This window comes from Anas platyrhynchos, chromosome 13 (genome assembly GCF_047663525.1).
Source record: "Anas platyrhynchos isolate ZD024472 breed Pekin duck chromosome 13, IASCAAS_PekinDuck_T2T, whole genome shotgun sequence".
Classification (NCBI taxonomy): Eukaryota; Metazoa; Chordata; class Aves; order Anseriformes; family Anatidae; genus Anas; species Anas platyrhynchos.
The window spans coordinates 12,420,187-12,434,525 of NC_092599.1; the positions used below are offsets into that span (position 1 = coordinate 12,420,187).

Below are 14,339 nucleotides of genomic sequence, written 5' to 3' on the forward strand. Positions count from 1 at the left end.
GGCCAGCACAGTTGGGAAAAAAAACACGAATCCCTGCTCTGTGAGCAGAAATCCGACGGCTCACCCAGTGCTCCCACACAGCTTTTCCCTGAATACACATTAAAAAAAATAATAATAAAAGAATCAATAGAGCAGTACGTCAAGGCTGCGCGTGGGTCCCATTTTCCAGGGCAAACCAAGGGTTTCCAGGAAGCAGCTCAATGCAGCGCCACTGCCTTCGGAGCAGCAATCTCACAGCTATTTGCTGTGCCCTAGCATAATAATAAAAAGACGGCGGCTGCTGCCCCCCGGGACATATTGGGCAGCCCCAAAAAGGGCCTGCCAGAAGGGGGAAAAACACCAAAACCAACCAAAAAAAATAAAACACCCAACAACCAAACAAAAAACACTGTAAAAAGCCCAAAACCAACCCAAACACAGATCCTACGAGTTTTCTTTGAGTTCCTCCATGCCAGTTTCAGCCGGGCAGCAGGGTAGGGCTGGCAGGGCGCAGTGCCTCTCCGCGGGCACCCTGTCCCACACGGGCACACGGCCGTGTCCCAGGGTGCTCCCATCCCGGCTTCCCCGGGATAAACACATTTTGCGGCCAAGGAGGTTGCGAAACGCGTTGAGTCAGAGGAAGGTTCAGTGGCCTGTTTGCAGAGCCGGGTGAAGGACTCGGGGGGAGCGGGGCAGCTCCCCAGTGGCACCCTGAGCCACTCGCTCCTGCTCCCGGGTGCCAGCAGCACCCAAACCACAGCACCCACCACGGGATGGGGCCAGCAGCTGGCAGAGCCCCAAGTTGTGTTCTTAAACACAGCCTGCAGAGCGCTACAAAGGCTTCGAGCTGAGCACCCAGCCCCACGTGCTTATCCACCGCGTAGGGAGGCCTGCAAACAGCCCAGGCCAGCAGCAGGATGCCCCTTTTTTCCCGAACTGAACACCCAGGAGCAGCCACTGCCAGCTCCATCCTCCCCTCCCACTGCCCAGGCTCACCCTTACTGGGACCCACTGGGCTCCCACAGCCCCGGTGAGCAGCAGGAGCCCCCCTGCCCCTTCCCCAGCCCCATTGTGGAGACGCTGCCCTACCTTGGGGTGAGGAGTCCAGTGCCAAGGGGCAGCTGAAAACGCTGGAGCAGCCCTAAAAGTTGGGCAGTGCTGGGCTTTGCTGGCTCCCAGCAGGAAATGAGGGGCAAACCCCATTCCCAGGTGTTTCTGCTCCATTTCCTGCTGCTCATCAGTGGGCTCAGCTGCTGCCAGCTCCCTCCCCTAGAGGCCAAGGGTTTCTATCACCCAGGGACCTGCTGCCCCCAACCCCTTTCCCTGCAGCTCCTCCTGCAGAGACATCCAGCTACAGCCAGGAGCTGCTCTGAGCACGCTTTTGACATGTCTTAAAGTCAATCTCTGCACTTAAAGCCTAAATCTCCTGACCTTTGAGGTTTTATTGCGCTTCTTGAGTGTTTGTCTCCTGATATTACCAAGCATCCTCGTGGCAAAATGTGGAACTTGCAGAAATGTGGAGAGAAAAGAAGGAAACAAGCAAGGCCCCGGTGCTGCCATCCCACGCGAGCCCAAAGGAAAAAGAAATCACCGCATGGAGCACTCTTTAAATTACTAGATTTTAATAGCCATATAAATCCCCTGAATACAGCAATCTGTGGCATATGAGAAACCATAGAGATCCAACATTTTTTTCTGCCTTTTACCACATAAAACTATCCATGATTTATTTTTTTTTTAAATCAACTCCTGTAGTAGAAACAATAACCAAGCAATTAACATCAAATTTCTAATTTTCTAAAAGAACAAATGTTTCTTCTCTCAAAAAGAGCAGAGAAACCACCGGGGAGTTTCAAATATATGTACAGGTCGTAGTACCTCGGAGCGACGGCGAGAAGATGGCTCAGAAATACAAGCGCTGGGAGCCTCGCGGGCATGCTGGAGCCACCCGTTAGTGCGACCACGCTTCCCCCTCTTCCACACGTTTCCAGCACCGTCACCACTCACAGAATTCACGGAATTCATTAAGGAGTTCATTATTTACATTGGAGCGTTCAGCAGCACGACGGGATAGAAAAGAGCCGAGACACGCGCTCGCCCCCGCGCTGGCCGCACGCGGAGGCTGCCCGGGGGCTGTTAAGGCATCACACATGCACAGGAGCTGCTCGGGGACTGGAGAAAAAAATCCGCTCGCCAGAAGTGTAAACAGGTTTGCACACGCAGCCGTCTGCCTTCCACGCCTTTTTCTCCTGTGTTCTGCGTGACCGACGAGGTGAGGAGCTACACGACGAGGAGGGCGCTGCGCTGGAGCACGGCTTCTCGCAGCACGGCGGCATGCAACGCGGGGTCTGGGGGCAGGGGGCACAGCGAGTCTCGGCCCGGGGCGCTTCCCCCCTTTCTGCACTTTTATATCCTCGGGTGAAGGTCATTAACAGCTATCTGCAGGTAACCGGGATAACGTGGGCTGCACAGGGAGCTTCAGCGCGCTGCATGGCTAGCGTTTTGTCATTTCAGCTCGCTTTTACCTAGGAGTAGAAAAGGTGCGGGTCCTGGTCCTGCGTCTACGAAGGTTGCTCAGAGGTCCTAGATCAGTGCGTCGGTAGTGCTATAGGTTCGTGTTAGCGGTGGCTCTGCCTGCCTCAGGGACTTTGGCACGTTCACCACGGTTTGTACAAGATCCCTGAGAACTCATCAACGCTTCGGTAGGTTCCGACTCCCAGGCACGGCGTCGGCCCCGTCACGCCTGCTTCTTGCTGTTGCCCGCGTTGTGCAGCAGCGCCAGGAACTCCAGCATGAGGTTCGCCGTCTTCCGCGGCCGCTCCACCACCACCGAGTGGCCGCAGTTCTCCAGGATGGACACGTGGCAGTCCGGGATGGCGCTCGCTAAGAGCTGGGCACCAGAAACATCCAGGACCTGGGCATTGGGTTAAAAAATGTCACCGCCACGGAGCTGGGCTTTACTGGTCATGGTAGAAACCCTGCTGGAGATGCCTTGCAAGCTCAGGTGAGATGCTGGGCAGGAACGTGGTCCTTGCAATGCCTTTGGGGGCTGGGGCCATGCTCTGCCCCCCTCTCCAGGGCTCAGCACTGGGTGCCAGCCCATTCCTTCACATGCCAGTGTCTTGCCCCCTTCCCCACCCTCCAAATCTCTTCGCTCCTCCCCCTGTAACTGCACAGACACCCAAGGAGATGGAGCCCCACACTTTTCCCTCGCCGCCTACCCACGGACCAGCACAGAGCAGCACATCTCTCCCCAGTTGCCAAGACAACTCTGCTGGCTCGTTATTCCGCACCAGCCTCAGCAGCGTTGACGTGGGCAGGGATGCAGATGCGGTCCCCAAGAGCCCGAAGCCAAGAGGTGTCTACGTACCTGGTCCTGCTTGCCCCAGATGACCTGCGTCGGCGCTTTGATCTTGCCCATGTTCTCCTGGAGGGAGTGCCTGGATTTCTCATCCACGATTTCTAAAAACACTAGGGTGGGTGGGCAGGGGGAGAGTCAGTCCTATGTGGGAAGCACACGCTGCAGGGAGCCCCCGTAACACCAGTGGGAACCAGCCCATGGGCAGGGGCGATGGGGTGAGCCCTGAAGGGCTGTCCTTGCAAAGGTGTGACAGAGTCATCCTCCTCCCACCCCACCTCCCCACGGACACCGCTAGGAGTTGGACCAGCTGGGAGGACGAGGGCAGAGCAGCAGCCCCAAATCCACTCTCCCCTTGTTCCCAAGGGCCCTCAGCACAGGAACATGGAGCCAGGGCACCAGCCCCGGGGGCGCAGCTCTCACCACGCACTTACATTTCCGATAGAAATCGTTGTGTGGGATGCGGACGTCAACCAGGCCCTGGAGGATCTGCAGGGAGAGCACAGAGACCTGCCGGTGGGGCCGGGCACGGGGCAGGCGGCCAGGAGCATCGCTCAGCCCCAGCACGCCCGGCTGTCGCAGGGCACTAAGGGAACACGCCTTTCAGCACCAACTATTTCGGTCTTTTATGATGCAAAATGGCATTTTTCCTCCGATGGCTGGCAGGCTGTCTGTCTCAGCCATGACTCTGCTTTTCTTCCTTCTTTTATTTTTTTGCCAAAAAAATTGGTTTTGGCATTATCTTACTGTTTTTTTTTTCTTATTCTCCAATCTACTCATCCCAGATTTCCTAAGGAAAACCAGCTAAATAGCGAGCCCCTTGCCAAGTTCCTCTCACCTCACAATGTGATGATTAACATCCCCATTGCTTCTGCTAAAAAAGCAACAAACAATCCCCCTCCGGGCCAGACAATAGCCTTCTTCTTTATTTATTTAGCGCTTCCTGCCAGCCATATTTATTGAAAAACACTTGTACAGCCCAGCCCACTGCCCAAGCTCCTGCGTGCCTCACGTGGGGATATTTCAGCTGGTGCTGCCTGAGGACGGGGCGAGAAGCGAGCTCAGAGCTGGGCAGAAGCAACCCCACTCCCACCCCAAAATCCCCTTCTTGCTCCTCACCTGCTGCGGCACCTTGAAGCGAACGTAGGAGCAGAGCTTCAGCATGTCGGCCATCTCCTCGGGCGTCGAGGGAATTAAAGGGATCCTGTCGATGCACTCAGACTCCTGCAGCTCCCGGAGCTGCTTGATGAATTTGCTGTCGTTGGTACTCGGCAGACCTGGGCCAAAGGAGAAGGGGTGCACAGGCTGAAACCCACACGAGACGGGTTGGTGCTACAGGAGATGTGTAGCCCCTCTGCCAGGGCTATTCCCAAGGGGCTGGAAATCTGGCAGCAGTGCAGACACCGCAGAGGGGTCACGCATCCAGTAACGCAGGAGGCATCAGCCAAAGCCCCTCCAGAGAAGGGAGGAGTGGGGCTCGTGGGGGCCTGGTGATGTTTTGCTTTGCTCCATTACTGATTTCTCATCTTGGAGCGGATCCGGTGCAGGAAGGAGCTGCTGGAGCAGCACAGCTGCAGCACAGCCCCTGGTGGAAGCCCTCTGCCCTGTACCCATTTGCCCCCGGCTCAGCTCTAGCCGTGTGGCACAGCAGGGCAAACTCCAAAGCCTTGAGCAGCGATCTGGGCAGGGCTGGGATTGCCTCCTGTGTGCTCTGTGCCCTGGCAGCGTGCCCTGCCAGAGAATTTCAGACTATACGTATTAATTATACCCCAAATTTTTGCACTAACAGGCAAGGTCTGCTTTGCCCTCAGCACTGCTCTGGGCTTTTGCACCAGCTCCTGCTCTCTCTCTCTCTTCCATTTTCCCCCTCCTCGTGTTACGTACCCGCGGGGCAGATAAGAGTCAGGCTGCAGATATCCTCTGGGTACTGCGCGGCGTAAACTCCGGCGACGTTCCCACCCATGGAGGTGCCGACCAGGTGGAAGGGCCTCTTGTTCAGCTTGATGCACTCCACGAACTGCACGGGGGCAGAAGGAGCGTAGTTAGGGCAGGGGAAGAAAGTTGTGGGGTCATTAGAGAAATTCACCTCAAAACCTTGAGGCCAGTGGTCCTGGCAGCGAGCAGGGCCACGCAGGGACCAGCATCCCTCACATCCCTCACGTCCCCAAGTGGCTTCAGGCCAGGCACAGCAGGAACACAGCACCGAGAGCATCAGTGCCGGAACATCACAGGGCAGGCACAAGGAGTGAGACCAGGCACTGACAGGGCTTTACCTGGTGGATCCTCTTTGCTTGTCCCATAATGGAGTAATCGTCCAAGGCCGAGCGGGTCGTGCCCTCGTGGCCAGGCATGTCAACGCACACCAAGTGCAGGTTCTTGGGGAGGAACTGCCGGAACAAAACGGGGGTGGTTACACCGCTGGGGAACTGCTGGGAAAACCACGGAGGGAAGGATGGGGGCTGGTAACTGCAGTGGGAATGGTTTTTTCTTTTTCTTTTTTTTTTTTCCTTCCAGCAGCCCTCGGTTATTCTTGCTGTAGAATAAATCAGCTCACATGCCAGGGGTGAAACACTGAGAAAACACAGGCAAGACTCACTACCACTCTTGCCCTGCACGTCACAGGGATGCAAAGGATCCAACAAACACTGAGCACGGAGCTGGGGGTACTCCTGGCACCTTACAGACACCATCCCACAGCATGCGTGCAGCCGTGTGGTCCCTGCACTGCCCCCAAGCCCAGGACCACTGATTCCCTACGCAGTGACAGGAGGAGCAGAACCCCACCTTGACTATGGACAGCCACATGTCCTTGTGGGCTGAGAAGCCGTGGAGCATCAGGATAGACGGCCGGTAGCCAGGTCTCCCTCTGTAGGAGTAACAAAACTGGTAGTCTTCATAGTTGACGTATCGGACCTGCATACCCAGCGCTCGACGCCAGTACCTGGAAACGAGGAGAAAATAACTCCAGAAGCAAGGCAAGGCCAGGGCACGAGGACCTCTTCCCCATATGCTATCTCAATGATCTTTAAAAACGTGCTTACAGCCACACAAAGATCAGAGGCAGCCATCCCTACTCAGATGATACCAGCCTGACCCCAAGGAAAATGGGGCTGTTTCTCTGAGAGCAGATGCAGACAGCTCCCAGCAGAGCAGGCTTGCAGCCTGGTGAAGGATGATGCAGTGAAATTACCAGCCAGAGGGGACCTGGGCAGAGATTATCGGTGACACTTTGGACACATGATGTGTACGTGCGGTCCAGGACTGAGGAGCAGGCACGGTTTCTCTGCATTTCCCCTTATGGCCAAAAGTGACCCTTATCAGGGCAGCTGCTGGGCGACTCCTGGCTGCCAAGATGCTTCCAGATGCTTTTGTACACGATATCAAAATTTACACGAGACACAAGAGCAAGGTCACCAACACTGCGCCGGGCTGTCCTAGCTCTCTGCCCACTCAAAGCTTATGCATAGCGCAATCCTCTTTTATCATAATCCCTTTTTTGAGGGAGTTAGGGGGACTTAGGCAGCATCGTGGCCGTGTGCCGGTCCTACCAGGAGAAGTGAATTTCTCCCTGAATAAGTGTCTTAAGGGTGCTCGCCTCAAAGGCACCGGTGTAAACTACCGATGGGCAAGATGATAACATTTTTAGCAACTGATCCCGATGGATCAATTCAGCAGAAGACAAAATAATCTGCGCAAAGCTGAACTGATCCCTTGCAAGGTGTTAACAGGCTTAGTGGCAGCAGCTAAACCGATTAACCCCGCGGGGAGCAGAGGCCGGTGGCCCCGGGTGCCTCCCAGCCCCCATTAGCGGCGGGGGGGCCACGATCAGCCACCGAGGTCCCCGCGTGGACCCATGGCATGGCAGCTGAGGATGTGTGCTGCAGGGGTAATGAGAGGGAGGAAAGTGAGAGATGGGAGAAGGGAGAGGTGTCCCGGGATGTGCCACTGCTTTCTCCCCTCATTCAGCCCTTGAAGGACAGCTCCCAGCCGCTTTGATCAACGTGCTGCTGGTGGAGGGAGCTCAGGAAGATGGCCCGAATGGCCGAGCAGCGGGGCAGGACAGCGGCCTGGAGGTGGCTTTGGTTGGGGACACCCGCGAGCAGGGCTGCAGGAGCCACCATCTGCCACCGGCACGTGCCGGCAGCCCATGAGGGAGGCCGGGCGAGACACCGGGACCAGCCCAGAAGAGAAGGGGAGAACGGGAAGAGCCCCCTCCATAACTGCTGGTGCAAGGAGAGGCCTTGCCCTCGGAGCAGATCCCAGAGCAGGAGGGAGCGGGTGGCCTCGGGGAGGCTGTGAGGCCCCCAGCCTGATGGGGCCGAGGGCAGGAACAGCGATGCTTGGCCCAGCCATGGCCCCGTCCTTCCTAAAACGCCCGAGCCCCCGCGCTGAAATGCGAGCAGCCGGAGTAACTCACTCACCAGTAGTAGATCCGGATGAGCGCCGAGGGCCAGAGGAGGAAGGAGGCCACGAAGGCCAGGATGGGGATGGCCAGGGTGCCGCCGGCGATGACGAACATGTTCAGCACGTCCAGGTCCATGCTGCTCCTCACGGCCCGGCCCTACCTGCGTGCACCGAGTGAGGGTCAGTCAGCCCTAAATGACATCTCCGCAGCCAGGAGAAGAGGAAAGTGGCAGCGCAAGAGGCAAAGGAGAGCAAAAAGCAGAGCAGCAAGGTGCCTTTCAGTTTTAAAGCTCAATATTTCTTCCGGCTCCTGAATGATGTCTACTGCAGTGTTATCCTCTCAGAGAGCCCATCCCAAGGGGGCAATAAGCCTCCAGATGGGCACGGACCAAGGCAGGGTTGATGGGGTTCAGGTTTTGCAGCGCCTGGCAAACCCACCAAACGCAGCCCCGCACCCATGAGATGCTGGGGGCCCCACAGGGCTGCCCCCACGCCAGCTCCACGTTCCTTTAGGGCGCCCAGCTCCCACCCCCCTCCCCTGCCCGCTCCCAAATCCCCGGCACACAACCACTGACCTAGAATTGGCGGCTTGAGCTCGGCTCCAGACTCATTACCGCTCCGCACAGCCACCAACTAATCAAGGGAGCAGAGCCTATTAGTGCTCTGGGGAAGTGATGGAAGAAACCTGGCAGGGTGCTCTTTGGCCACCCGCCCTCATCTGAGACAAATTCATCCCCGTCCCTGATACGGCACCGAAATATCCCCGTCCTTCCCCCTGCCCTAGAAGCATTTTGCCCTTGCTGCCATTCCCAGGTCGCATCCCAGCTCCCGAGTGTCCTCAGGACAAAGTCTGCAGCAGGTATCGCTCACAAGGACAAGCGTTCAGGCAGCTCCTTGCTCCGCTCTCCTGACCACGGGCAGCATGGGCATATTTTTCCTATTAAGAGATTAAACCCTATTACACACACACACAGAGCGTTTAATTCCTGCTGCTGACCAACATATGCCTCGTCCGTTTCCTTGGTGCTAGCTCTTTGGTCACAGTTACAAAACAAAACATTTCCAGCACCTCATCTCCCCTCCCACACCTCTCCTCCTGCCCCCCACGTTTCCCCCCGTCAGCGCAGGCAGGGTATTTCTGCTTCCTTTAACCGTCGTGTTACGCTGTGAAACAGGAACCAAGACACCACAGTGATATCCTCTCCCACACCGACACCGTAACCCTGGGTCACATTAAAAACACAAATTGCATATGGCCGAGATATAAAGTTTAGAGAAGCTCTGTAGCAAAATCCAGATTATCCCTCTTCCCCAGAGAGAAAAGGGAGTCACGGAAATTTGGCGAATACAGTAAATATTTGCATTAGATACCTCCTTAACAAAACCAAACATCGGTTACTTCTTCAAGCCTCGACAACACACGTTATTTGTTTAATTAATATTTTCTAGAAAGACCTTTGTTCCCTGCGCAGCCTGCTCGTAAGCCCACATTTTCTGCAGCGGGTCCACCTTGTGCCCGGGAGCAGGGCTGTGGCACCCAGACCCACCCGCGAGCACTTGTTGCCTTTGGCTACACCACTAAAATAGGGAAGAAATGAGGCACAGAAAGCAGACAACAACCCACAAGGACAAGAAGCCCGCAGCAGGGTTGGTGCAGGGACCGAGCACAGGCCAGGGGCCACTGCCCCCAGGTCACCACCTCGGCTCCTCCACCTCTGAAGCTCTTGGAAAGCAAAACACCAAGGGGAGAGGCGTTGGAAAGCCCAGCTTACTCTGCAGAGATCCCCTCCTGCTCCTCCTCTCGGCACAGGTCCCGCTTGCTGTGGGTGTCGGCGGCGCCCGCAAGCACTGTCAGAAGAGGAAAACCAGGTTAGGAGCTCTCCTGCTTGCCTTCTTTCTGACCCTGCAGGCACGGAAGGCGGCCACTTCAGGGTATTTAAGGAAGCGGCTCCCCTTCCAGATACATCATCGCTGCCTTCTGACCAACCTTTCCCCTGTATGTGTAAATAGGGTGTTTTGTGCAATACGGCGCTATCAGGGCGCCCGTTCCCAGCAGGACCAAAGTGCGAGCTGCCGGCGGAGCCAAAAGGAAAGCTGAGCAGTGCAAGTGTGGGGCACAAGAGGATGGCAGTGATAAGGCTGAGCTCGTGGCAGGGCACAGGATGCTGAAACAGGGCCCGGCATCCTACAGCTTCTGGAAACAGGCTGAGGGATGCTCCAGAGCCAGGGGTCCAGGCAGGCTGGAGGGGCGCCCCCAACCCCGCCAAGCCCCCGCAGCTAATGGGGTGACCACTGATGGATGCTGGTGACAGTCCCCAGGGCCACTGGCCAAAGGGACAAGTTACTGTGGGCAAGGTTGGAATCCCCATCAATATTTTTTTCTCTTTCAAGCCTGTTGGATCACCAAATGAGGCTGGAGAAGATCTAACGGTGCAGCTCAGATGGACATATTGATTTTTTTCAAGCCCCGTGTAAGACGCAGCAGCAGCACACGCCAGTGTGTGGGATTAGAAACCTGCATTTAGCTCAAAAGAAAAAAAAAAAAAAAACAACACCCAAACCCACAAATGTGAAAGCAGCTCAGCTCGTTACCCAGGGAGACCAGGAGGCTTTGCAATAGGATCGGTGCTGCTCACGGAGCAGGTCTCGGCTGCAACAGGCACAGGGAGAACCTCTCTGATGGGACGAGGGCTGGGGGGGCTGCACGGGGGTGCCGGGGGGCTGTGGCCTCACAGTGCAGCCTGGTTCAGCAGGCTCTGGCTGGGAAGGGATGCACCGCACTGTGTGTAAGGCTGGGGAGAATTTTCACCCGGAGAAATCCCCTGTGCACACTCACTAATCAGATGTGTCAACATCCAAGTGTAAAGGTTACGGGTCTGTGCCGCGCACGCAGGGCTGCTCCCCTGCACGCTGCTCCCCGTGCCCACAGCTGCTGGTTTCTGACCTGCAGACCAACCAATTTTAAATCTCCAAACATCCAAAAGACAAGCAGCACGTTTAAGCCTGCTCTAATTTTTGCTTGAAGAGCAAACATCAAGCAATTTCAAGTTCCCACTGCAGAAACAGGGGGCTTTGGTGGGCCTCAGCAGCTGAAACAATGCCCCAGGAGCCCTGGCACACCACTACCCAGGTAGGAAAACCCAGCAGCATGCAAATGAACATTTCCCTTGGAAACCACCTCCCCCTTGCCAGCCTCAACACCCAGCAAAACACCACTGATCATAATCTGTGACACCCCTAACATTACAGCTCCTCAGAGGGACATTTCACAGCGTGACCTTTCGGACACCAGTCAGGGTGCAAATATAATTTCAGATCTGTTGGTATTTGTATGATCTCTGTCCATCAGCCAGCTCTCTGTCTTAATCCAGTCTCCGGAGGGCTGGGAATAGGAAATGTGCCCTTTCACCTTCACTTATTTATAGACGGCAGGAATGAGATCATTATTTCTGCAGCGCTGCTTCATAAAGCGCCCATCTCTGACCCACTTGCATCTGCACGGCGCGGCTCGCCAACGTGCGTGGGAGAGCCCCCGGCCCCCGTGCTGCACCCGGGGACGAGCCATCGGCGTCACCACCAGCGACCTGGGGACAGCCGGAGCCGTGCCACCAGCCAGCTGCTGGCTCAGGAACCCATAACGGGTCTGTCCCCACACCAGACCCTGCCACCGTCCCCATCCCGCTGCACACGCGGATGCTCGGCACTGCTCATGTCACGAGTGTGCCCAAACTCAGCCCCCCCCAGGGATGGGGTTGGGGTGTTGGGGGCCACCTCCTGGACCCCCCTGCTGGCACACAGCCCCCCCCTACATCTCCACACACCCGAAACCTGCCCCAGCACAATGACGGCATCCTCTGGGCAGCGGTGCCCGAGCAGCATCACCGCTCTCCTCCCCTTCGTGCCCTGCTTCCCGATTATTAGTATTATTATTTTAATTTGAAAGCAAATCCCTTACGATTTTCAAATAAATCGTTAAAAATTGCCTCTCGCCTCCCAACCAAGGCCTTTCGCCTTCTCCCCCAGTCTCCTCCTCCCTCCCCGCCTCCCTCAACACCAGGGCCGGGAGGCACCGGGGAGGGAGGTTGGAGAGGGGGAGAGGGGGGGGGGCAGACGGCGGAACGGTGCCCCCCGGCCCCAGCATTGCCTCCATCAGCTCCTGGCCCCCCCTCCGCTTACCGTGCCGAGCCGAGCCGTGCTGCAATGGCAGCGCCGGGCGAAACGAGGCGGCTGCGCTGCGCTGCGCCCTCCCTTCCGCGCCGGTACCGGCGAGGCTCCGCGGGGGCGCAGCGGAGCGCACCGGCGGTGATGGAGAGGCGGGGGGGGGGCGATGCAACGGGGAGGTGCAAAAGGAGCTGCAGTGGGAGAGGAAAGGGGTTCAGGTGGGGTGGGAATGGGGTGAAATGGGGTGCAAGGAGGGGATGTATTAGGGGTGCAAGGGGGGATGCAGTGGCGCTTCAATTGAGTTGTTTGGAGGGGGTGCGATTGGGTTGCAGGGGGGGTCTCCGGGGGATACAATGGGGTGAAAGGGGAGGATATAGTGGAGTTGCAATGGGATTGTAAGCGTGGTGCAAGGGGCCATGCAATAGGGATGCAGTAGGGATGCAACATCACGGGGCTTCCATGGGGGTACAAGGGGTACTGCAATGGGAGCGCGCGAGGTGATGCAATGGGAGGGCAGCGGGGTTACAACAGGTTGCAAAGGGGCTCCCAGGGGGGCTGCAATGGGGTGGGAGGGGGCTGCAATGAGCCTGCAGTGGGTACGGTGCAAGGGAGGCATGCTGGGGACATATGGAGGTATACAAAGTAAATACAGCTGGGGTGCAAGGGGGGTGCAGCGAGGATGCAGTAGAGATAGACGGGTTGCAATAGGGCTATAGGAGGGGATGTGGTGTGGCTGCAACAGGGTTACAACAAGCACGTACAGAGGTGGATGCAATGGGTTACATCAGGGATGTCAATGGGATGCAGTATAGCAGCTGCAGGGATACAAGGGCAAAATCCAGTGCTGCACCCTAAACAGAGGCGGCACTGCCCTCTTGCACCAGGCCCAAAAATATGAGATAATTAAATTGGAAATAACACCAGCTCCTGCAAGCACAGCGCATCAAATTCTCACCGTATCTGTGCTTTGATAAAGCATGTCCCTTTGGCCTGCCTGGCTGGAAAAGCTGCAAGAACTGGCGCACACAGCCTTACGGGTCAGAGTTTACTCCAATAACCCAAAGCTTTTGATACCATGAGCTGTCAGAAGACATTCATCGAACCAAGTACAGGCAAGTTAAAGCAGACATGATCCAGCTGTGCTGCCAGCTCAGGATGGTGTCAGTAACCAAAATCCTGGTTTCCAGCTGGGCTGGTGAAGCCAAGGCACAGCTGTTTTAGGGGTTTCATTTAAAGGAATTCCCAGCCAAGTGAGGCTAAGCAAAGAAGAGCTCCAACTAAGGTGACCTAAGCAGACGTGAGTCATTTCATGAGTTTCTCAGCGCTGTTTGCATCATATTTGTTTGTCCACGCCTGCTGTGCCAGGCACGGGGCTGGAGCAGCCCGAGGCACCTCCCGCAGGACACGTGCGGGCAGTGAGTTACAAAGGGGGTGTTTGGTGCAAGTCACCTGGCAGGAACCCCCCGCAAACAGCCGTGATGAACCGCCACACTTAAATAGAGAAGCTGAAACAGAAACTTGCAATGGTTTTGTGCTGAATCATGGTGGGAGCTAGCTGGGAGCCCACCTACCCTGTTCTGGCCTGCTCCAGCAATCCCAGCACTGGTGCTCACGTTGAGGACTGGTGTGTGCACTAACCTGCCCTGTATGCCTGGTGTCTCCTCTCAGCACAGACACAGCCTATTTTGGCAGCTGAACAGGATGGGGTCACCCCCATCTCACCCCATGGCTGGTGGTGGTGTTTCGTAGCCAGGTGCTGGCCACCCCCTCCCTCAGCCAAAATTCCTCATTCCTGGTCCCAGCGTCAGGAGCGGTGCACCCCACCGGGGCAGGAGCACGACTGTGATGTTGTGAGGAGAGGGGCAGATGACTTAGCGAGTAGTCAGAAACAAAAACACATTTCTAAATCAGAATAGCCACAGGATTGCAGCCAGGAAAAAAATAAATCAGAGTTGGCTGGCCTTTGCCCTCAGAAAGGAGGCAGCAGGACAACCACAAACCATCTTGTTTCCCATAGGAAAGTGGAAACTCTGGCTGTACCCAGGCCTGGGGAGCTACGGATAACCAAAGCTCTGGCTTCACCAAGCTGGAGAGCAGCACTGCCTTCACCAGATAAAAGGCTTCCACGCTATTTTCCACCGCTGGGTCACGCATCCGCAGAGAGCACAGCGCGATTACTTGCAACCACAACAAGCAACCGCACGCTGCTCCGGCGATGTGAGTCACCTTCCCAGGATGAATCCTCCCTGCCTGATCCCACTCACCGCACGGTGCTGCCAGCAGCCCCAGGGACACCCCAGGACCTGCTGCTGGCAGCCTGTAATGACAAGCGGCCAAAATGCAGCCCAGAGGCAGGGGCAGGCTCCCGGCTCAGCCCCCAGCACCTTCATCGCACCACCAGGGAGCACGGCAACAAGCGTACCTGGCTTCCACAGCG

General features: G+C 56.6%; 1 protein-coding gene across 3 annotated transcripts; it reads right to left on the reverse strand.

The window, feature by feature from the left end:
- Positions 1–1,579: 1,579 nt before the first annotated feature.
- Positions 1,580–12,050, reverse strand: ABHD6 (abhydrolase domain containing 6, acylglycerol lipase). Of its 3 annotated transcripts, XM_072044625.1 has the most exons (11): positions 11,918–12,050; positions 9,514–9,589; positions 8,612–8,678; positions 7,759–7,902; positions 6,122–6,278; positions 5,611–5,724; positions 5,222–5,354; positions 4,457–4,614; positions 3,772–3,826; positions 3,350–3,450; positions 1,580–2,893 (listed from the first exon to the last, which is right to left on the reverse strand). In XM_072044625.1, the coding sequence occupies exons 4-11, from the start codon at positions 7,875–7,877 to the stop codon at positions 2,717–2,719; spliced, it is 1,014 nt and encodes a 337-aa protein (XP_071900726.1). In that variant the 5' UTR covers positions 7,878–7,902; positions 8,612–8,678; positions 9,514–9,589; positions 11,918–12,050; the 3' UTR covers positions 1,580–2,716. The 3 variants fall into 3 exon arrangements, with proteins under 3 accessions (XP_071900726.1, XP_027323180.1, XP_027323181.1); XM_027467379.3 differs by lacking the exon at positions 8,612–8,678 and having other exon boundaries at positions 11,918–12,049; XM_027467380.3 differs by lacking the exons at positions 9,514–9,589; positions 11,918–12,050 and having other exon boundaries at positions 8,543–8,678.
- Positions 12,051–14,339: the final 2,289 nt, after the last annotated feature.